The 22,908-nt window shown below is 47.6% G+C and overlaps 1 protein-coding gene across 1 annotated transcript; it reads left to right on the top strand.

The window, feature by feature from the left end:
• The first annotated feature begins 21 nt into the window (after positions 1-21).
• On the top strand, positions 22-21,177 carry DESI1 (desumoylating isopeptidase 1). The gene is made up of 6 exons (XM_069586114.1): positions 22-377; positions 12,451-12,472; positions 13,632-13,701; positions 16,222-16,331; positions 16,986-17,108; positions 18,605-21,177. Exons 1-6 carry the CDS (start codon positions 290-292, stop codon positions 18,696-18,698), a joined length of 507 nt encoding a protein of 168 aa, XP_069442215.1. The 5' UTR covers positions 22-289; the 3' UTR covers positions 18,699-21,177.
• Positions 21,178-22,908: the final 1,731 nt, after the last annotated feature.

Raw genomic sequence — 22,908 nt, 5'->3', positions numbered from 1 at the left:
CCCCTCGCCGTCCGTCAGGACACTACGCACATGCGCGAAAGTACGTCCCCGCCCCCGCGCTGTCTTTCGCACGGACCGTGCCCGTCCCCGCTCTGTCACCTCACAGTAGTCGTTGCCGGTGGCGGGTGCGGGGGCGCGAGCAGCCCAGGGCGGCCTCTCCCCGCCCCTCAGGCCGGGCCGGGGCTCGGTCTCCCGTTCCCTCCACTTCCCTCCCCCGTCGGGTACGGGAAGGTCCAAGCCGCTGCCGGGTGCCTGAGGGACTTCGTGGCCGCCGCCGCCACGGGTCCCGATGGAGCCGCCGAATCTCTATCCGGTGAAGCTCTACGTGTACGACCTGTCCAAGGGCCTGGCCCGGCGGCTCAGCCCCATCATGTTGGGTGAGGGGGGCTGTGGGGAGCGGGCGGGAACCGGGCAAGAGGGCTCCGGGACGGCCGGCCGAGGGGGCCAGGCCTGGGTCATGACTCAAGGGAAGGCCCAGAGGATGCAGAAACACCCGAGGAACGAAGGTGTGCGTCTGAGGTGGGGGCCCCCTAAGCCCCCCTTTGCAGTCATCACGTTTGAATCCCGGGAGAGGGGAAGGAGGAGTCACGCCCTCCCCAAGCCCTTCAGAGCCCCTCCAGCTGGGAGGAGGGATAAGCCGGCTCTGTGTCCCGGTGGGTGCCCTGACACGCTCGTGGAGCCCCCTTAACACTCCTTCCTCGGAGGGGAGGCGAGATGCCTTTCCGCGCAGTGCACCGCGTGGTGAAAGGGACACTGCGGAGGAGAGCCTTCGCTCCGCGCCAAAGCGAAACTCTTCCTGCAGTCCTTGGGGTAGGTGGGGAGAGAAGGCTAGAGCGTGTTGCACGGGGCCCGCGCCAATCGCCCCGAGAGAGAAGAAAGTCGGGATCTCCCGGCTTCCGAACTCGAGAATTCACCGAGTTCGGCCTGACTTTATGCGGTCTTCTGGACAGTTTCTAAGTTAATTGCTTTTGCCCACATGGTGAGAAAGCAGTTGGAGGTATTGGATGCTATTGGGTCAGTAGTGATTAGTGAAGGAAGTATTTTCGGTTGTGCTCCATTAAACTACTTAACTACCAGGAGAGAAAACCAGTCCCAGTTCAGAGGAGACCAATCCTCTTTTATAACCCAAATACCAAAATGTCTTGTGTAACCTAGGAATAGTCCGGTTTGTGATTTCAGGTGCTGTTGGGCAGGAAAGGATTATGGGAATTGAAAACTGAACATTTGGGGAACATCCATGTGAATGGCTAGTTTTTCTTGACTTAGGTGGAGATATTAGAGAATGTTTTAATTCGTATCCATGAGACAAGAGGGGAGAGGTCATGTAAGCAAGGCTACCTTTGAGTTTGTGTGTCTTTGAGTTTCTAACATGTTTTAGTGGAGTGAAATGAAGTGAAGTCGCTCAGTCGTGTCTGACTCTTTGCGAGGAGCCTATCAGGCTCTTCAGTCCATGGGAGTTTCCAGGCAAGAATGCTGGAGTGGATTGCCATTTCCTTCTCCAGGGGACTTTCCGGACCCAGGAATCGAACCCGGGTCTCCCGCATTGCGGGCAGACGCTTTACCGGGGGAGCCATACGGGAAGCCCATTAGTGGGGTGAACTTAAACCTAACTCTGGGCCACTGAGTGATTCCTGTTTGGCTTTCCATCAGAAATCACCTAGGATGCTTGTTAAAAATACAGATACCTTCCTTTCCAGCATATATTGTTAAGTGGGAATAGAAAAAGTGAAACTGAAATAGTTCTTTCTATATGCAGGTGGGCGTTTGAAACAAAGAATACATGTTGTCTAGGCAAATATGATCTGGAGAAATACATAAGAAAATTGCTAACAGTGTTAACTTATGAAAAGGGCAACTTGAGACTGGGAGACAGGAATGAAAGGGAGATTTTGCTGTAAATTTTTTGTATCTTTTGAATTGTGTACTATACATATATTGCAAAATAAGCATTGTTTTTGGCCACGCTGATTTGCGGGATCTTAGTTTGGCAACCAGGGATTGAACCCCTCTTCCTTCGCAGTAAAAGCACAGAGCCCTAATCACTGGAATGCCAGGGAATTCCCACAAAGTTTTAAACATATGGATTCTAGAGCCTTATTACCCAAATACTAAACAAGAATCTTTTGGAGTTTTGGTCTAGAAACCTGTCTTTTTAATAAGCTCCTCAGATAATTCTTACGTAGCCAATCCATGTTTAGAAGTTTGGGCCTAGTTCTCCAGTTGTTAAAATGAGTAAGGCAAATCTGAAAGCAAAACTTACCGAGTCACTGTTTGAGGAAGGTGATAGTCACTAGTATATTACATCAGTCAAGTTCTGACTAAACCTCTTGGAATGGAGCCATTTAGTTAGCTTGATCATAGTGAGGTGTCACTTCGATACTTCCTAGGCCCATCCATAAAAGCCTCCACCTTTACACTGGATATTTTCTGTTCTATTATCTAATAGTTATTGATTTTAGCTGAAAGGGGCCTTAGGGCCATTGGTTCATAATTCATTCAACATATTGAGTGCCTGCTATATGCTAGTCAATGTTAAGATTAAGTGAAGATGATGTGATGAATAAAGATGTTCTCTGCCATCATGGAGCTATTTAGTGGGGAAGACAGTAAAAATAAATAAGCATATGAAACAGTTACAAATTGTGAAAAGTATTAGGCTGTGCAAGAAGCCAACTAGGTGCTGAGACAAAAAATATGAATAGAGACCTATTTTAAATAAGAGAATCAGGAGTAATGGCTTTTAAGTTGGAAATTTAAGGATAAGGAAGAAGTAGTCATAAGGTGGGTGGTGAGGTAGTTACAGGGTTCCAGGCAGAAGAATTAACCTGCCAAGGCCCTGAGGCAAAAAGAGCCTGACCTGGCACTGGAAGAAGACCTTTGTGGAGTTCAATGGGTGAAGAAGAAAGTGCCTTAACTGAAGGTGGAATACTGGGACTCCTTCCCATCCCATCTGAAAGCTTTTTTAATAGATGTGAAATCCTAGAAGACCTCAGCCAAATTGGAACTTCATCAATTGGGCACCTTTGATTGCAAGTGGTATTTCTGAGAACACCACCTTGCCTGCAAATCTAATTCTCTCTTCTCTATCCCCTTTTCTCATATTGCTTCTCTGCCTTTTGTAAAAGTAATGAAAAAAGGGTTATCAGAGCTGATAATCATTACTTTCTAGAGTTAAAAACATGGAAAATGGGCTTTGCCTTACTGGTTCATCCCATCCAAACATCACTAACCTTAAAGTTGAGTGTGTCCCAATTCTGTGAGTAGCCATCCATTGATTTCCCATTCCTAAATATTAATATATTTGAATGTTTAAAAAAAATTAGTTTTTTTCCTGATTTTTTTAATGAATTCTATAAGTATATTAATAGCTAGAACTTACTGACCGCTTGCCATTTGCCAGACCCTTCTGTTTCCTGAGTATTTTCATGTGTTACATTCTTCACCACAATTTTGTGAGATACGTCCTGTTATTACCTCCATTTTTTAGTTGAGATTCGTGAGATAAAGGGCATTAAGAAATTTGCCCCCGGGTCACATCTGGTAAGTAGCAGAGCTGGGCTGTGAACACAGGCAGTCTTGACTTCCAGAGCTCATGTTCTCAGTTATTTTGCTATACCAACCTCTCTTGTGTGATCTGTTCCTTTATAATTGATGTAAAGTAGGTACCTCGTTCAAGTTTATAAAGGCATTTTTGGCCAGGTGTTTCAAATCTGGATGAGGAAAATAGCTGAGTTCAATGTGTGTGCCAATCATAATCACAGATTTATGACCATCCCTCCTGGCCTTCATTGTCCCGAACTAGTGTGACCTCATCAGCAGTGCCCTCTTAATCTTGTTTTTTTAAGGTGGGGTGGCCTGGCTCTTTAATTTAGTTGTTGTGCTCTTGTGACACTTCCTCACTATGAGACCCCATCTAATCTGTTACAGTCATGACTAGACCAGATAGAGCCCAGTGTAATTCCGCTGTCCCCTGAAACAGTGTGGACGCCACAGTTTTACCCTGTCCCCTTTTCAGTCTTCTAGAATTGGTTCTCATGAAGCTGTTGCTATTCCACAGTCTCTCACTCACCATGAACATGATCCCAGAAATATCCTTACTTTCTAATCGAGCAGATGGCCTGATTGTACTTTTTTTTTCATGGTCACTATTTGCCTAAGATAATTAGCTATTATGATTGTCCTTCAGTTTGTCCTTTTAATAATTTTGGCTGCTCTTTAAATTCCTTGACCTCTTTTTGTGCTAAAGTACGTAAAAATAAATGTGGAGGTTTGTGTATTTATTTAATTGTGCTAAGGGATTCTTGTATTTGTTGATTGTTTTCCAATCTGAAGTTTTGCCTGCATATACATGTTCCAAGATCACATTTATTTTCTCTTTACAAGCCTGTCTCAAAATTGTTCTCAGATTTAAAGACTTAGACATATAGAATATATATAAATGTATATTCTCGGCAGAATGCAGTCTAATGAATATTTGGGATTTTACACTGCTCAGTTTCTTGCTTAATTCTGTAGTACAAATAGTAACAAAATAAAACACATAGACTCTGTCCTTGAGGAATTTATTTAGTTAAAAATAATGTACATATGCCACATTAGATAACAGCCCAAAAGAGATTATGATTAGATGCCAAAAAGAAGTGAGTGGGGAAACAATTATTTTAGGCCTTGAAAGATGGGACAAGCCATTGTGGGCTGAATGTGCCAGAAAGACTTCAGCAAGAACCTCGAGCTCCTGAAAGGCAGGGACGCTGTCTCCCCTGTGTGTTCCCTAGTGGTCATTCAGAGGTGGTGGTCGGTAAATATTGACTATAGGAATGATTGAGACAAGCTCAGGCTTAGAGATTAGACAGAATGTGTTTAAATCTGAAGGGCTTTATTTAATGTTTTAATGCCATCTATTGTGCTTTGTTTTAGGTTTTTATTCTTCATTGTGTGTGTTTTATATCCATCCAATGAGTTAATTTAGTAATAACTGCCATTTCTTAATGACAAAATGAAAAAACGAATGTGACTTACTAGGCCCTTCATGATCCTCCTCCTGCTTTTCTCTCCACCCTCACCTGTCCCCACATCCTGAACAGTCTCTACTTAAGACTTTCTCAACTGGGTTCTACTGGAAAACTAAGCCCTGGGGAAAATGATCTGAGTAACTGTTTCTCCCAGTAGATCCTCAAGGCATTATGGCTTGATTGTCTTAACAAAACCCCAGGGTCTGAGAAGATGGTTGTACATCCTAACAGGACTGAACTGTTCATTTCTTTTTCACCTCCAGGCTTTTCAAAGGCTGTGCTCTCTGCCAGGGATACTTTCTCTCCCCATCTCTTAGCCTGGATAACTTCTGCTTATCTTTGAGGTCTCAACTGAAGTGTCACTTCCTCCAGGAAGCCTTCCCTATCCCCCTGCCCCTCAAATCTTGGTCATGTGTCTCTATAAAGTACTGATAACATCCTGTGATCTCCTCTAATAGCGTTTATTCTATCTTATAATTGCATGTTTTCTCATCTGTGTCCACTCCCCCAGCCCCACCTGGACTAGAAGCTCCACTGGGGACAAGAATCCCTGATTGTGCGTGCGTGCTAAGTCGCTTTAGTTGTATCCAACTCTTTGTGACCCTGTGGACTGTAGCCCGCCAGGCTCTTCTGTCCATGGGATTTCCCAGGCAAGAATACTGAAGTGGGTTGCCATTTCCTTCTCCAGGGGATCTTCCCCACCTAGGGATCGAACCCTCTTGTCTCCTGCATTGGCAGGCAGATTCTTTATCACTAGCACCACCTGGGAGGCCCTGGAATTCAGTAAATATACAAACGGCGTAAGTGACAGGATGTTGCAGATCTTTCCAAGCATTGCTACAAGGCCTGACTCATAACACCAAGCAATAATTAAGAGGGGACCCACTCGGTACTGAAAGAAAAGAACTCACAAATTAGCTATTTTTATCCTGAGAAAGAATCCTGTACTGGCTCCTAGAGCTAAAGTATTAAGTAGTTTTAAATCTATCCTTTTCTGAGGATTAAAATACCTCTCAGTTTTTAACAGTGTTTTGCATTTTGATTTTGTGATGACCTTTCCCTGCCTTAAGGAGGGGCAAGCCCCCTGCTAATAAGCTTTTTTTTTTTTTTTTTTTACAAAATAGGTCCAGAGGTCCACTTATGATACACCAATGTTTCTTTTTACCTTTTCCCACATAGATTCAACATTTACCTAGTGGTTCTAGAGAATAGTGAAAGTTGCTCAATCATGTCCGACTCTTTGCAACCCCATGGACTGTATAGTCCATGGAATTCTCCTGGCCAGAATACTGGAGTAGGTTGCCATTTCCTTTTTCAGGGGAATCTTTCCAACCCAGGAATCGAACCCAGGTCTCCTGCATTGTAGGCACCTCATTCTTTACCAGCTGAGGCACCAGGGAAGCCCTCATAGCTCAGTCAGTAAAGAATCTACCTGCAATGCAGGAGACCAGGGTTCAATTCCTGGGTCGGGAAGATCCCCTGGAGAATCCTATGAACAGAGGCGCCTGGCAGGCTACAGTCCATGGAGTCAGACACAGTGACTAAACCACCATCTAGAGAATAAGCTGATTTTTTTTTTTTTAAGTTAACCCCTTCACGTTGCTGGTAATCTGGAAAATCAGATTAACATATTGCCAGTTAAGAGCTCTTTGTCCCTGTGGAGAGACACTTAGGAGGTGAGCTAGTGTGCTCAATTGTTCAGTCATGTCCAACTCTTGCGACCGCATCGACTGTAGCCCGCCAGGCTCCTCTGTCCCAGGGATTCTCCAGGCAAGAATGCTGGAGTGGGTTGCCATTTCCTTCTCCAGGGGATCTTCCCAACCCAGGGGTTGAACCCAGGTCTCCTGCATTGCAGGCAGACTCTTTACCGACTGAGCTACTAGAGAAGCCCAAAGTGAGCCTGGGCTACTTTCAGTTTGCACCCATGAGCTAATGCCGCCTGCCCCTGGAGTCCCATCCCTGCCACCCACTTCTTGCTTATTAGCAGACATTTACTTAGCACCAGCAGTATACGAGGTGAGCGTGTCCCATTGCCAGCTTGCATGTCTATACACACAAGCTCCACCACCTTAATCGTTGAGGGAGGCAGATGGCACATGTTCTCTTTGGCTTTATATACTGACTTCACTCTTATGATCAGGACCTCAGTCTACATTCTTTGTTGTTTATGATGAAAAACAGGGCTAATGTCCACAGCTTCCATTTGTTTCTATGCACATACCTCACAGGCTTCCAAATCAATGCAATGGGTGTGCCAGCAAGCTTAGAGACATGCAGCCATCTGACCCACACACTCTGCAGCTTGCTGAGGAAGTCCTAGTGGGAAAACAGTCTGCTTTTCTGTAGTGTGCTTATAGCCACTGAATCTAATTCACATCCCCCAGTGGCCTTGTGCCCTGATTCAGTCTCAAACCCTCACCACCTACTCACCTACTGTGTCTCAGTCTGAACGAAAAAATTTAAAAATCACTCCAGTCCCACTTTCCAATGCTGGTCACCCCCAGAGGAGGCCATGACCCTGGTTCTTGTCTTCATGAGAGCGCCATGAGGACAAGCTAATGTTACATTTATGGGGCAGCTAACATTACATTTCTACCTGAGCTGCTCTAACAAGTACATGGTCATATCCCTTTTTTTCCCCTCTTTACACTGGACAAATCATGCATTTTTATTTACCTGTGTGAAATGATGTTAATAAATATTTGTCCCACTCCACTATGTAAAGAGGTGGGAATAAGGATAACTATGAAGCACTTTAAGAAAGGATGTGAATCCACTCAATCCATTTTAAGTTGTTGGTTCTAGGTGTTTGATAGATGGATTGATAAATGACAGAAGGATAAATAAGAGGATCTTTTTTTGTATAGTTTCTATCACCATCCTATGGGTGGATGGGATCTTAAGCATACCTTGATGTGGTTGAATAAAGAGGAAGTATGTCCAGGTTGGGGCTTCTCCAGTGCCTCAGCGCACAGAGTCTGCCTGCAATGCAGGAGCCGCAGGAGATGTGAGTTCGATCCCTGGGTTGGAAAGATCCCCTGGAAGAGGGCATGGCAGTCCCACCCCAGTATTCTAGCCTGGAGAAGCCCATGGACAGAGGAGCCTGGCACGCTGTAGTCCGCTGGATCGCAAAGAGTCAGACAGGACTGAAGCAACTTGGCATACACACATGCATAATGTCCAGCTTACAGTTGAGTTCAATGAACAGTACAGAGAATATCAAGGAGAATGAAGTAGGACTTGTATCCCACAACTTTGCATAATTTTTCAGGTGTAAAAATAAGTGGCAGGAAGGTCTCTGAGGCCTCACACCAAAAACCCAGTATTTTAGTAGGATTGGGTTTGAACCAGTGCACCTGGACCTGCCACCTGTCCTCCTGGGTCATTGAGCACGGGCATCTGAGAAGGCAGAAGCAGGGTGCAACATGCCAGGGTTGCAGAGTCATCTGAATAACAAGCCAGGGCAGCCAAGATTGAGGTTAAGAACTCTGGCCTCATTAGCACCTTGTGTCAGCCACCGCAGCTGTGCATGTAATATCGCTGATCCAGGTTCTTTGCTCAGCCCTGGAATCACAAAGGTGCATAAGCATGGCCCTTGTCCTTGAGACCATTATAGTCTAACGAGGGGGAAAGACCTATAAGTAGGTAGTTTTTTTACCAAGGTGCTGTGAAAGCAGCCATAAGTGAAGTAAGTAAGTGAAGTTGCTCAGTCGTGTCCGACTCTTTGCGACCTCATGGACTGTAACTTATCAGGCTCATCTGTCCATGGGATTTTCCAGGCAATAGTACTGGAGTGGATTGCCGTTTCCTTCTCCAGTGGATCTTCCCGACCCAGGGATCGAACCCAGGTCTCCCGCATTGTAGACAGACGCTTTACTGTCTGAGCCACCATAAAACTTCCAAATTGTAAAGCCTAAAAGAAACAAGAGGTATTCTTTTTGCGGGGCACATATTATGTGGCAGGCACTTTGCTGGGCCTCTTTCATGGGTCATCTCTTGACCTTGGAAATGTTATGAGCTGGACACTAGTACTATGCCTTTTGTTCCCTAACAGAATCGAAAACCAAGGTTCCCACAGTGCCAACCCATAGAACTTCCTGCAGTGATGGAAACGTTCTAGATCTGCACTGTCCCATGGCTAACTGCTAGCCACACGTGGCTGTTGAGAGTGCTTGAAATGCAGTACTGAATTTGTTCTTTTGATTTTAAAAGCCACTTGTGGTCAGTGACTACCATGCTGGACAGCTCAGGCTTAGAAAAGTTCTCAACTTCACCAAGTTGATCTACATGACCTGCTTCTCCATTATTTCTGTTCATCCCCTGCTTTGCTCCTCTCACCCACTTTAGCCACACTGGCCTCCTGAAGGCCCCTCGGGTACACCTAGCGTGTCCTGCCTCTGCATGGCTCCCTCCCTTGCCTCCTTCAGGCCTTTGCTCAAATGTCACCTTCTCAAATAGGCCCACCCTGGCCGTCCCTGAAATGCCCAGTCTCCCTTATCCTGCTCTTATTTTTATCACTCATTATTGTTAGCCTACTGTGGTTTATTATGCTTATTAGTATTATTTATTGACTGTCCTATCTCACCACCCTGTGAATGCATTGAAGGAGTTTGTTTTTCTTTTGTCTCCTTTGCATTGTGACGTATCCTTAATGCCAAGAACATAACCTGAAGTATAATAGTCACTTAATAAACATTGATTCACTGAGTGAACTGATAAGATTCAGACCTGCCCTGTCCACACTAAAATCTGTGTTCTCTTTTTTTATTCTTTTTAAAAAATGTTAGCCATACCATTCAGCTTGCAGGATCCTAGTTCCCCAACGAGGGACCAAACCCAGGCCCTGGGCAGTGAAAGTGCAGAGTCCTAACCATCAGACCAGCAGGGAATTCTCAGAACCTGTGTTCTTCTTTACTACACTGTACTTCCTTTCTTGTAAGTATAGTGTTCTTCCCAGAGTAGATGAGAGCAGGATCACCCAGGAGAAAGCAGGATCCCTTATCTGTCCAGTTTCATGCGTCATTGCATGTCTCCAAGGAAATAAACATCAGATTGCTGCCATTTAGACAATAAGCTGTTTTCTTATGTGTCAGTCCAGAAGAGTAGACCAGCTCGATTTAAAAGGCAACTTAGTCTCTCCACTTTACACATTGTGAAAGGAAGAGTGTGGTCTTTTAGTCTCCTAGAGTCGGCTGGAAGAGATGAAGAATCCAACTCAGTGCCTGTCCTAAATGGGTTATCACTTCCTTTTGGCATCCATTTCTGTTTCTGATCCATCTCTGGAATTTCAGCTCAGTTTGGATCAAGGCAGAGCCTGCCCCACAGTCCCCAAAACCCTGGGCCAGAATCCCTCCGTCCCATTTGTGACCTTGTGGTCAAAGCAGCCCGTCTCCTAGTGAAAAGCAGACTGGTCTCTAGAGGCAGAAGAACTCTGCTACATTTTGTTTTCCTTTGTTATTTCATTTAGCCTCACAGCACTAACAGCAAAGGGTAAAATGATTACATGTAATACAAGATTTCGGACTAATCTGATGGATACTGAAATCTGTTCTTAGATCTTGCCTATCAACCCTGAAGTGGAATTTCTTTGATCTTTTTAAAAAATTATATCCAGTATCTCCATTTATCAGAATTCTGTGTCCCACACGCTATTATGCTTTACACCAACAATCATTACTGATTACAGCAACTTTGTATTGATGAAACTTCAGCTCAGGTTGAGTAAACTTGCCCAGGATCCACCTCTAGCAAAGGGAAAAGCTCAGATCTGAACTTACGCCATATTTTTTTTTTTATGAACTATTTTTAAAGTCTTTAATTTGTTACAGTATTATTCACATTTTTAATGTTTTTTTGGCCACGAAGCGTGTGGGATTTTAGCTCCCTGACCAGGGATTGAACTTGTACCTCCTGCATTGGAAGGCAGAGTCTTAACCACTGGACTGCAGGGAAGTCCTATGCCATATTCTTTAATGACACGATGCTGAGTCATCAGTAGTTGTCATGGAGGAGCCATGGTTTCTTTCGTCTCTTCCAAAAAAAAGAAAATTAGGCTAAGGTTATCTGTTTTAAGTTTGCTTGAAGGGCAAGATATTGCAGGTTAGGCAAAGGGAAAAGTGTAATCATATCAGCTCCCCTTCTGTACAAGGCCTAGTTTCATCCTTTAGAAAGTCACAGGGCAAACACCGAAGCACTGAAAGCAAAAGTAAGCACTCTTTGCTTAGCACTCAGTAAACAGTTACCCTGAAATGATAACCAGAGGTGGGTGAGTGATGTTCGATCACGCTCTCGTGTCCTTCACCATGCTTCCTCTTTATCCTTGGCACTCCTACATCTCCCGTGGCTTACTGCACAGACCTCCTCAGTCTATTCTCTCAGCTCTCTTCCCTCCAATACATCTTCTGTTCCTATAGTTCTCTCTTGGAAGATAACAGTTATCATTTGAAAACCGGGTCTGGTAGAGGCCCTGTGCTGCCTCGCACCCGCCATGCCCTGCAGTGTGGGGCGGCCTCCCGTGCAGCTTTGCTCTCTTCTCCCCGCACCCCCGCCACTTGTCCTCTTCCCGCCATCACTGCCCCCTCTGCTGTCCCCTGCCTTAGTCGTTTTCATAGCTCTGTGTCTGCATGTGCTGTTCCCTCTGGCAGAAATGTCCACTCCCTGCCTGTTTGTTCGCTGGTTAAATTGCAGCTCTGAAGGTTACCTTTATTACGTTTACTTCTATTAAGGAGCCTATCAGCATTATGTGTTAGTTACGTGTGGCTCTCTTTCCTTTTGACTTTGGGCTCCTTAAAGGCAGAACTTGCATTTCGTACTTGCATTTCCGTATCTCTCATCACTTCTGGCACATAGAGGTCTAGAGGCACAGAATACATGGCTGGTCAAATGGATGGCGTCCTCAGAGTTCATTCTTATTTTCTAGGGGATTTCACCTCACATATGCTCAGTGAAGAAGTGGACAGTAGCTCTTCTATACTCTTGTTGTACTTTGTCTCTGTAGATGAGACAGAAATTAAAAAGATAGAGTTGAATTGACCCTAAAGGAGAAAGAAAAGCAGACGTAAAATTGGGTACATCGGACTTCCCTGGTGGTCCAGTGGCTAAGACTCTACACTCCCAATGCAGCGGCCCCGAATTCTATCCCTGGTCAGGGAACTAGATCCCTCATGCTGCAGCTAAGACTTGGCACAAATTAAAAAAACAAAAAAGGGTACATCAATACCAGTGTTTCTGCTTGAATTCTGCTTAAGGATTCTGATTACTTTTCAACTTATTTAACACGACATATTATGTCACAACCTAAGGACCTTATCAGAGATCCCCCAAGAGGTTTATAATGGGTTCCTCTGATGATCTGAATTTGCTCTGGCTGGGGGGCAAAAGTCCCAAGTTAGTCTAGTCCCAAGTGGCTAAATCTCTCTCTCTTTTTTTTTCTCCTCAGGGAAACAACTGGAAGGCATCTGGTAAGTTGCGTGGGGCTCCTTACATTGGCTGGTTTATGAAACCAAACAGCATCATGCATTTCAGGTTTCAGTCTGTGGCTTCCAGTTTGAAACTTAGCTCTCTAAGCCACAAATCTTCACGTTCTAACGCAGTGGTTCCCAGCCAGAAGTTACCAGTGTCTTGAGTGAGACGTTTAGGGTGGATGGGTGGAGGCCAGGGTTGCTGCCGTAAACATCCTGCAATGCACAGGACACCCCTCCACAATGAAGAATTATCCAGCTAAAAATATCAGTGGTGCAGATATTTCACCTGTCCTAAGGAAAGGCAGAATGATGTATGCCCACCCCTGGCCAAGTTTTCTAACTGTAGAAGTCATGAGGACCCCACATGGGTCTTAAAACGCAACTTCATTGGTCTGTCAGACACAGGATGATGGCTGGGCTCTGTTCCATTTCTGAGGAAAGCGTAGGTCAGAGTTCTGACTGGATCCTAGAGCCTACTGACATTTTGGTTGACCAGATGACCATCACTTTGTTTGACCGGGACCAAGAAGTAATATGAGCACCTTTACTTGAAATAGGTCCACACTGAACACCATCTGGTCTTTCCCTCAACGTGGTCCAGGTTAACTACTCCTGTTAGTTTGAAAAGTCTGGGAATAATCTATAGCCATACCACCCTGAACACACCTGATCTCATATGAAAAGTCTGAAAACACATCTTGGTCTGCAGAGCTTTATTTCAGTATTGATTTGTTAATGGTGGGGTGACTCTCAGGACTCCCCTTCGCTCACATGATCCACAGCAATGGTTCTCAAAAAGGGACGTTTCTGCCACGAGGAGAACGTGGGTGGCGTCTGCAGACATGTTATAACCACAAAGGGCATGAGGAATGCTAGTGCCATCTAGTGGGAACAGACCACGATCTGCTAAACCTTCTAGAATGCACAGGCCAGCCCCCACAACAAAGGATTAGCCAGCGCCAAATGTCACTAGTGCCAACGCTGGGAAACTGATCTATGATGTTTATCTTACCTTTGTTTGGTTAGGATTATAAAGCCGTTGACCTTGTAAGTCATATCCTGAGGCAGAAATTACTCTTACAGCAGGGTGGTGTTTGCTTTTCCTCAGACCAATTTTAAGCCATCTGGCTCATTCTGCCTCTTCTCTGCGTTGCAGGCACACCTCCATAGTCGTGCACAAGGATGAGTTCTTCTTCGGCAGTGGCGGCATCTCCAGCTGTCCGCCAGTGAGTGCCCCCACCCCGTCCACCATCCCAGGTTCCTGGGAGTTCCCCTGGTCCAGGAACCTTGCTGTCCTCCGTAGTTCTGGCATCTAGCCAGTGTAGGTAGCCCTGTGGCGTGCTTCTTCATGATGACCTCAAGTCTCAGTTCAAGAATACCCTTCCCAGATGTGCCAGCCAGCTGCCCCCTCTGCTCCCCTGGCATTCGTGGTTCCTCTGTCACGTTGGGCGTGTGATGGTGAAACGGGCCGTTGCTGAGTCTCCACAGGGAGCCCCGTGCGCGCCTTGTAAGCTGAGACCGTCTCGCTCTTCTGTCACCATTACCAGCTCAGTGCCTCTGTCCTGGCATGAACTCAGTCACTGTGAAGCTGGTGAGGGCGCTGAGAGAGAAAGCGAGGTGCCCAAAGACGCAGCCGGTTGCAGCACTGGTGCTTAACTCGGGTTTCTCTGACTCCAAATCCCATGTCCTTTCCCCAGAAAATTCCTGTCTGGGCTATCTAAGGGTTGTCCCAGGAGGTACTCAAGCAAAGACCAAAAAAACATTCATTTTGATACTCATAAATGGGATGTCATGTCTTATTTCTCCCTTCTACTGGCTCCCCACCTCCTATAACAAGTCCTTCATTAAGCCCAATTCAGTTCCACCTTGTAAGTGTATCTCAAAGCAGTCTGTCCCTCTTCATCTCTTCTCATTTCTCCGGAATTTTCACCTTAATCCAGTCACCCTCATTTCTAGCCTGGACCACAGCAGCACATCTGCTCTTCCTTCTCAGTCAGTTCTCTGTACAGATGGCAAAGCAATCTTTTCAAAATCCAACTCTGATCATGGCATTCCCCTGCTTAAATCAGAACTCTCCCCACTGCTCTCAGAATAAAACCCAGAAAGCTCAGCATAGCCTCCAAGGCCCCATCCGATCTGGGCTCGCTCCCTCTCTCTAGTTAGCCCCTTTGCAGGTTGTGCCCTTCACCACCCTTACCCTCCCCCCCCTTCTCATTCCTTGAACACCTTGGACATTTAAACCTGTCCTCTGACATCAGCCCACCGCCCTGATCCTTCACTGGGTTAACTCTCTCCATCCTCCAGGTGAGCTCACTGTCACTTTCTTAGACAAGTCTTCTCTGACCTTTTGGACCGGGAAGTTCCCCTGTTTTATGTACTAATGGCATTCTGTACTTTTTCCAACAAGACCCTTATCACAGCTCATAATTATACATTGGAGGGAAGTCGCTCAGTTGTGTCCGACTCTTTGCAGTCCCATAGACTGCAGCCTGCCAGGCTCCTCTGTCCATGGGATTTTCTAGGCAATAGTACTGGAGTGGATTGCCATTTCCTTCTCCAGGGAATCTTCCCAACCCAGGGCTCGAACCCGGGTCTCCCGCATTGTAGACAGAGGCTTTACCACCTGAGCCACAGGGAAGTCCAATTATACATTGGTTTGCCTTTACTACTAGACGTAAGCGCCACGTGGACAAGAATCTCATCTGTTTTGTCCACATACCTCCTGTGCCTTGCATAAGGCCTGGCGTGTAGTAGGTTCTCAATAACATATTTGTTATACTAGTGAAGAGTAGTGGGTCAAATAGTGACCTTTTGGTCTCTTGCACCTCTGACTATAGTAATCTGCTCACCACGCTTTCCCCTCAAATCTTGTCAGGCACACAGTGGGTGCTCAAGAGCTATTGCATGAATTTGTGATCTTTTCGAGGAGCGCTGCTCTGAAGTGCGCTCCCTTACTCCCCAGCCCATTCCCAGCCCTCTCCTCCCCACTGATCCTGTTGCTTTCCCCTCGGCTGGTTCCCCCAGGGCCTCAGTCTCTCCTTGTATCTGCTACTGCTACTGCTAAGTCACTTCAGTCGTGTTCGACCCTGTGTGACCCCATAGATGGCACAGCAGTCTGTTAACCCATGGCTGAGGGGTTTTGGTAGGCCTTTCAGGGGCCAGTAACTCCCTTGCCAGGGGAAAACCCTATCACCTGGTTAAATTAGCCTCACAGATAAAGGAACTGAATCGTGGAAATATCTGCCAGCTTTCTCACAGTTCTTCACGTTTTCCCAGTGTTACGGGGGAAGCAAGTGTGTCATATGAAAAGCTGGCTGCGTCCATGATGAATATGGGCATGGAACGATGGCCGCCAGGTGTGAGCCATTTCTGGCTGTCCTGCTCAGCCCTCGTGACTAGGCCTGCTGGGAACAAAGGGAGACTGCAGGCTCTGGGTTTCTGTGTCTATCCACTGAAGGAGTGGACAGTATCAGGAGTCTGACCTGCAGAAGACTTAGCTTCCCAGGGCCCCACCAGAAACCGGACACCCGACTTCTCAGCCACGTTGTCAGCCCACAGCCACAGACAGTCTCCAGGAGCCTCTAGGCTGTTGTAGCCTTGACACAAAGAGGAAATAAGTCTTCCTCTGCCCCAGGTGCTCTGAAAGATAGAAGTTGTTGGAGCAGAGCATTTGTGGTCTTCATGGCAAGGAAAAAAATTCAGCAGAGGGAGTGACTTACTGGCTTTCTTTGGGTTGGCTCTTGTAGGGAAGGACTTTGCTTGGGCCCCCAGATTCTGTGGTTGATGTTGGGAGCACAGAAGTCACAGAAGAAATCTTTCTGGAGTACCTGTCCTCCCTTGGGGAATCTCTGTTCCGGTGAGTGGAGAACAGGGGAGACGGTAGTTGTGTCCATCTCCCCTACTAGATAATTGGCCCCCAGATGGCAGCCACCAGGTAATTTCCCCCAGAGCACTCAGCCCAAGGTCTGGCCCAGTATTTGCTGAACAGGTAGGATGGGAAAGGAGCTACTGTGCCACAAAAAGAGCTCAGCACTGCCTCCAAGGCTGCTGTTCCATCCAGCACACCTACTGCTGAAACTTGGAGGGAAGAAAGAGCTATTTATTCCTTCTGATTAAAAGCAGCTGCTGCTATTTCAGCACATGCTGCTCTCAACCAAGTATTTTGTCCTGAAAATCAGAAACAGGGTTTGTAGAGAGGTTGGGATGAAATACACTGGAGCAGGTTTTCTCTTACCGAAGCTTGAGTCAGTTTCAAGTGTTAAAATTCTAACCCCGGAGCTCGGCTTTTGTGAATGCAAAGATTCTCCTGAAATGGAGGAGCCATATGTTTTTATTTCATTCTTCCCTTTAAATACCCAGAGTGGCAAACCAGGCTCTGCTTTGGGAGTGCAGGAAAGGAATTCCCTGTCCTCAGATTCAGCTATGGTCGCCCTCCCATTGCCTGATTTCAGTTTCATGTACACGCTTACTGACTCATATCTGTGTCCCAAACCTTTCTCATAATGTGCAGAAGTGAGGCCTACAACATCTTTGAGAACAACTGTAACACCTTCAGCAACGAAGTGGCACAGTTCCTAACCGGGCGGAAGATCCCTTCTTACATCACTGACCTTCCCTCTGAAATTCTCTCCACGTAAGTGGCCTCTGTCTCTGCCTCTGCCTTCGAAGTCCCCACTCACACAAGGTCTCTCCTCTGGCCCACATCCACCTCCTTCCCCATCACCGCCCCGACCCCGAATCCTGCCAGGCTGGGTGGGATGTCGTGATGGCAGCTCCTGCCTTGGAAGGCCACCATCCTTTCTGCTCTCGGAGGTTCACCTGTGTTACCTTCACCCTCCTCCTGAGGGTGGCCTGAGTGCAACTGCAGAGCTTAGAAACCCACTTGACGCCGGCCCCAGTGTTTGTACAGAATCCTGGCATCTGTCTTTCCCATTGTACATGAAGCTTGCCACTCCCCAGAAGTGCCCAGTTAAAAGGCAGTTTAGATGGACGAGCAGAGTAAGTCGGAGAATTAGTTCGGGGACTTGTTTTGAAACTGTCAGTCTTTCTTCCCTTGCACCTTGAGGTCTTTGACGTCCTCAAAGACAACCTCCCAGTCAACCTCGTACCTCGTAGCACAGAGACAGCCCTCAGTAGATGTTTTCTTCAAAAACACTCTGTAGCCCCTCCCACCCTGATGTGGTCCAAGCTCTGTGACCACCATCCAGGCAGTGTCCTTTCAGGGGACATGCATACTCAGTGCCATCGTACCCCTCCGTCCCCTTACGTTCAGGCAGCCTCTGCCCACTGCACGACCAGGCCCATTTCCTGACTCTGACTCAGTTACTCTGAACTGAGGACCTGTCCAGCAGAGATCCTGACAAGTTTAGCAGGCTCAGCAAGGTGAGCTATCCTTCACACCTGAGTCAGAACCCCTCAGGAAACAAGGCTGTTGTCAGTGTCCAGCCAGCGAGGAGAGCCCCATGTCCCTGGCCCTGCCTTCCTACTCCTTAGTGGGCGTGTTAAACCCCACAGCAGGATCTAGGTTATGGGCCCTGAGTAGCTGGAGTGTTCTCGCTGTTATTATTTGATGCATGGAGTTCCTGGACTTGTCTGAATTAGGCTTACTATTTCTTGGTTTCCTCTGTTTATGCTTTAGAATTTTTCACTTCCTTTGAATTCAGGGATGGTTTTCAAAAATGGCAGGAGCCACTGAAGAAAAAAGAAAGCCAATAACTGAGATATTTTGCAGGCAACCCAATTTAAAGTTGTAGTAATCTTGGAAAGTCTCTTTTTTTTATTTTTGGCTGTGCCACACAGCATGTGGGATCTTAGTTCCCCAACCAGGGATCAAACCCACATCCCCTGCATTGGAAACAGGGGGTCTTAACCATTGGACCACCTGGGAAGTCCTGGAAAGTGTCTTAAAACTACAGTGTCTGCAGTCTTTTTTCCAGCTAAGCTACTCTGAGAGCAAACTGGGCAGTGGCATCAACACCTTCTGACAGCCTGCACCTGTCACTTTTCCTGAGTACTGCCGATACCCCCAGAAGACCCCAGTCCCCCCGAAGTCCAACTGTGTGCCTTCCTCATTTCTGACTTTCTCATTTCACAAGCCCACCCGAGCACCCGTGTCTCTTCTCTCCGCAGGCCCTTCGGACAGGCCCTGAGGCCCTTCCTGGACTCCATTGCGATCCAGCCTCCCGGAGGGAGCCCGGTGGGCCGACCCAATGGCCAGAGCTAACCGGACTGCATGGGACCGCCCTGCCTCACCAGGGCTTTTCCTTTTTAAACAAAACAAACCCTACCAGATTTCTATTTTATAATTTTACATCAGAGCTAACAACCAGGGGACGGCTTTTTAAATTTCCCAGGGAAGGAAGTCACCAGGCTGCATGTAGGACACAGCTGCTAAGACACAGAACAAAATGCCATCCCTTCTAATAGTATTATACTAATTTATTAAGGCTCTCTTGTCTGTGAGTTCACTTTTGACGCTGCTTCCTAAGCGTCCTCCCCACTGGAGAAAGGGAGGGGCTTTGTTTAAGCAAGAGGCACCGTTTGGGGGAGACCCAGCCCAGAACCTCCTTGTAGAGAATGCCCATGCTCCACCCAGGTTGCCACCTGCTGTGGGACCCAGGTGAGTTTCACATTATCCGTGACCTGGAAGTGGTTACTCGCCACCATGAAATGAACCAAAGGATTGGTGCACATGGGGCCAGTTTCAGGGAAATTCACCCAACCTAAGTGAACTCTAGCCACGATCTCTCTCGCCTTCCCTCCCCTCCCCCAGCAAGGCCAGGGGGCCTGGACTGGAGCAACCAAAAGCCTCAGGATGCGGCGAGAGTAACAGCAAGTGCCAGTCCAGAGGAAACAGGATAAAGCCATGCCCCCTTCCGCCTAGACTGATGGCCAGTCCTCTGACATCGCTCTAGGAGAGCTTGCCTTGCTGTCTACAGTCTGCTCTCCCTCCGTGTAGCTGACCTGTCACAGTTAATGAAGGTCTGGAGCAGCAGAGACCCAGGCCTTTTGTCTGCAAGTAATAATGTAGGTTATTGACAGTCATTGTACCCACCCCACCCAGACCAATATGCAGTATTCAGCTAGGGACCAAGAGGAAATGATTCCCTGCTCTTGGAAGATGTCCCTGATGTAGAAAGCATAATAATGCAGAATCAAGGTGGCAAGAAAATGTAGAGTTATTTCTGATAGGGACTTTTATAGTATCCTAAATGTGTTTTGAAGGCACGTGTTATTTCTGGTGTCCTGACTTGAAGGAAGCAAGATGGAGGGTGTGAGTGGCCATTTTCATAAAGGGCTGTTGGCCAGGAGCTTCAAGGCAGGGAACAATCTGGAAGTTTCTAACCTGGAGAGGCTTTCAGATTCTCTTGCTTCCTGTGAGCCCTTAAGTTGGGAGAGTGGATGTGGAGAACTCAGAGCTCCTTGGTGCCTGAGCCCCAGCCCTGGCCTCCATGGGCCCCTCCTGCCGCGGCTCCCACCAGTTCTTAGACTTGAATTACCCTCTCTCTCCTGGGGTCTGGCCTGCAGCAGCTGCCTTTCCTTTCCAAAGAGCTGCTGCTCACGTCTGGCCTCATCTCCCATCTCTGCCGTTATCATGGCAGCTGGCGTCATCAGGTCTCAGCTGGAGGAAAAGATGTTCCTCTGCCTTAGTGTTTGCCTGTGACCTGAGCAGGGCACGTCCAGGATGATGAGCTGTGCTATCAAGTGACATTTTGGAACTTTTAAGATTGGGAGCTAAACCAGTGAGCACTTTAATCCTCAAGACCCACTGATTTGCCAGTGTGCGTGGTAATGATACGTCAGAGCAGAAACTAGTAGGGCTGCTATTCAATGTGGACCGACTGGCAGAACTGGCCTGTGGAGAACGCGTGTCAGGCCGGGTTCCTTCTGGGAGGGCAGCATGCTGGTGGAGGCCACGGCTCTGCTGCGCAGCCAGGTGCTCTCCTTTTTTCAGCTCGCCTTGCCCAGCCCTCTCTCTTCCAGGCGCCTGCTCCAGACCCCTCTGCCCAGGGCGCTGTGCTCTGGCCAGAGCATGATGGGCCTCACAAGCTCCTCCTCTTCTCTGTCCTCCCCCACATCCGGGCTCAGTTGATTTCTCTCCTCCTAGTAGTCACCTCCAGACTCAGGGCCGTACCACGAAGTCAGCCTGAGCTGCTCCCCTGAGAGACTTTGAGACCTTCGGTTCACGGAAAATCGCCCTTCATGCGCAACAGCCATTTGTGCCAAAGCCTGTGCCTTAGGGCTTGCTGGGGACATGGAGGGAGCAGTAAGCCTTCCCCTCAGCTCTGCAGGAAGGCAAACCTTCCCTCCCCCACCCTAGTCCCACTGTCACTAACTGGAAGCCCAGGCTCAGGCTAGGACCCCCAACCCCATCCTCACATTTCTTTGTATCCCAGAACCTCAGGAGCCTGCTGCTTGTGACCAGCTGCTCCACCTGGGCACACACAGGCAAGCGGAATGAGAGAGGAGGCGTGTGTGATTGTATCACAGTGGGACGCCCCCATCGACGCCCATGGGTCTAAAGGGGCAGGGGGGGAGGAGAGGGGATGAAACTGTCACCCCCCTCCCAGAAATAAAGTTTGTACCTTGGGAATTCCTTTCCACCCTTGAAGTCAAGCTAATAATTGTGTCTAGTATGGAGGTGTTTGCTGGTTTTCTTTGGTATTTTTTCTAATGCAATAAACTCACTTCTGCCTGCTGCATTTGTGTGCTGCTTGAGGGTCTGAGTCTGAAGCCAACGTGAAGCAACTTCAGGCTGCTGCTGCTTCTGTCTCCCTCTGAGCTTAGCTTTGCTGAGTCTAGACATGCTGCCCTTGCTCGGCTCTACGCCTCCTGGTAAAAAGTGATGAGAGCAGGGAAGAATCTATGACTCACCACTGGACTATAAAGGTGGAGAAAGCCCAGAGAGAGCTTGACTAGCCTAAGGTCACCTCGTGGTTGGGGGTGGAGAAAGGCTCAGAAGCCTGGTGTGCTGGGGCCTCAGAGGACATCCACCTCACAAGAAGGGTCCACTTCTGGTTTCAGTTTGGCTGTAGGCTGGGTCTGTGGCCCCGGGGATCTCTCCCCACCTTGTTACCATCACCTCACTGAGCAAGTGTTGGGGTGGATGGACAGCTCTCTGAATGACCCCTGATAAGACCAGACATATCAGCTTGGTGGTGAGTGTCTGCGGGTTCAGTCAGGTCAATTGGAGTGAGCACCTTCCCCTCACAATGGATGTGAGATGTGAGCACTGGTCCCATTTTACAGATGGGCAAGTGGGTGCAGAGGTGGCGAGTGGCTGAGCTCTTGAATCCAGGCCATGTTCTCACCACCACCCAGCTGAGACATCATCATTGAGGCACTGCCCCTTTCCAATGTGCTAGCTTAAAAAAAGCAAGAAGGGGTAAGAGGCAGGAAGGGAGGTTCAAGAGGGAGGGGACATGTGTATACCCATGGCTGATTCATGTTGATGTTGGCAGAAATCACAATATTGTAAAGCAATTATCCTTCAATTAAAAACATTTAAAAAGAGCAAGAGTTTCTGTCTTTCCAGAAGACACAGGGCAGGTGGCTTTAGCTGACATATTTGCTTCCCAAGAGCTGGCATTTTTAGGGTCAGAAGTCCTTAGGGGGAACCTAGTCCAGGGAATTACCTGATTGGTCTAGTTCTTAGGATTTGGTGCTTTCACTGCCCTGGGCTGGGTTCTATCCCTGGTCAGGGAACTAGATCCTACACACCACAAAGAAGATCCTATGTGTGGCAACTAAGACGCTTAATTAATTTCAAAATACAGTAAACAAATCTGAGAACTAAGTGACAAAATGCAGATCTGAGAGAAGAGCATTTCAGGCAGAGAGAGCAGCAGCAAGTGAGAAAATGTCAGAGGGACTGAATGGAACTTGAGCAGAGGGGGTGGTGGGAGACGTTGAAGCTGGAGAGTGAGTTGGCCCAGTAGGTCAAAGAACGATGTGACTGGTTTGCACTGTTGAGAACAGACTTGGGGCGGGGGAGTTGGGGTGGACAGATGGCAAGAGGAGCAGCAGGAAATCAGGGAGGAGGACAGTATAGCTGTCAGGCAAGAGGTGAGGGGAACTGTACCTCTGCCGTGTGTCCGGAGCTGTGAAGAAGCCCTTCAGACTGGTTTGGTCCCTGTCCCCCGGGCGCTTAGAATGTCAAGAAAAATGGAACAGCCCCTGTGAAACACGCAAAGGCAAGAGCTACCAGGACTGAGGGCTGCTGTCAGCTACATGGCCCGCTTCTGTGAGCTTTTAATGTACTGTTCCAGCTCTATTTGGATGTGCTTAGATTTCTTAGTTTGTTTTTTCCAAAAGGAAAAAAGTTGGGATTATATGAGCTTCCCTGGTGGCTGAAACGGTAAAGAATCTGCCTGCAATGCAGGAGTTGCAGGAGACAACTGCAACTGGGTCGGGAAGATCCCCTGGAGAAGGGA

This window comes from Ovis canadensis, chromosome 3 (genome assembly GCF_042477335.2).
Source record: "Ovis canadensis isolate MfBH-ARS-UI-01 breed Bighorn chromosome 3, ARS-UI_OviCan_v2, whole genome shotgun sequence".
Taxonomy (NCBI): Eukaryota; Metazoa; Chordata; class Mammalia; order Artiodactyla; family Bovidae; genus Ovis; species Ovis canadensis.
Note: the sequence above shows the minus strand (reverse complement) of the source record. Positions and strands in the feature narration are given on the sequence as shown.

Bases quoted from the DNA above. Each gene is read 5' to 3' on its own strand.
- DESI1 (XM_069586114.1), top strand. From the start codon at position 290: ATGGAGCCGCCGAATCTCTATCCGGTGAAGCTCTACGTGTACGACCTG. The intron at 378-12,450 runs GTGAGGGGGGCT...TTTTCTCCTCAG, and splicing joins GCTCAGCCCCATCATGTTGG to GGAAACAACTGGAAGGCATC. The intron at 12,473-13,631 runs GTAAGTTGCGTG...TCTGCGTTGCAG, and splicing joins AAACAACTGGAAGGCATCTG to GCACACCTCCATAGTCGTGC.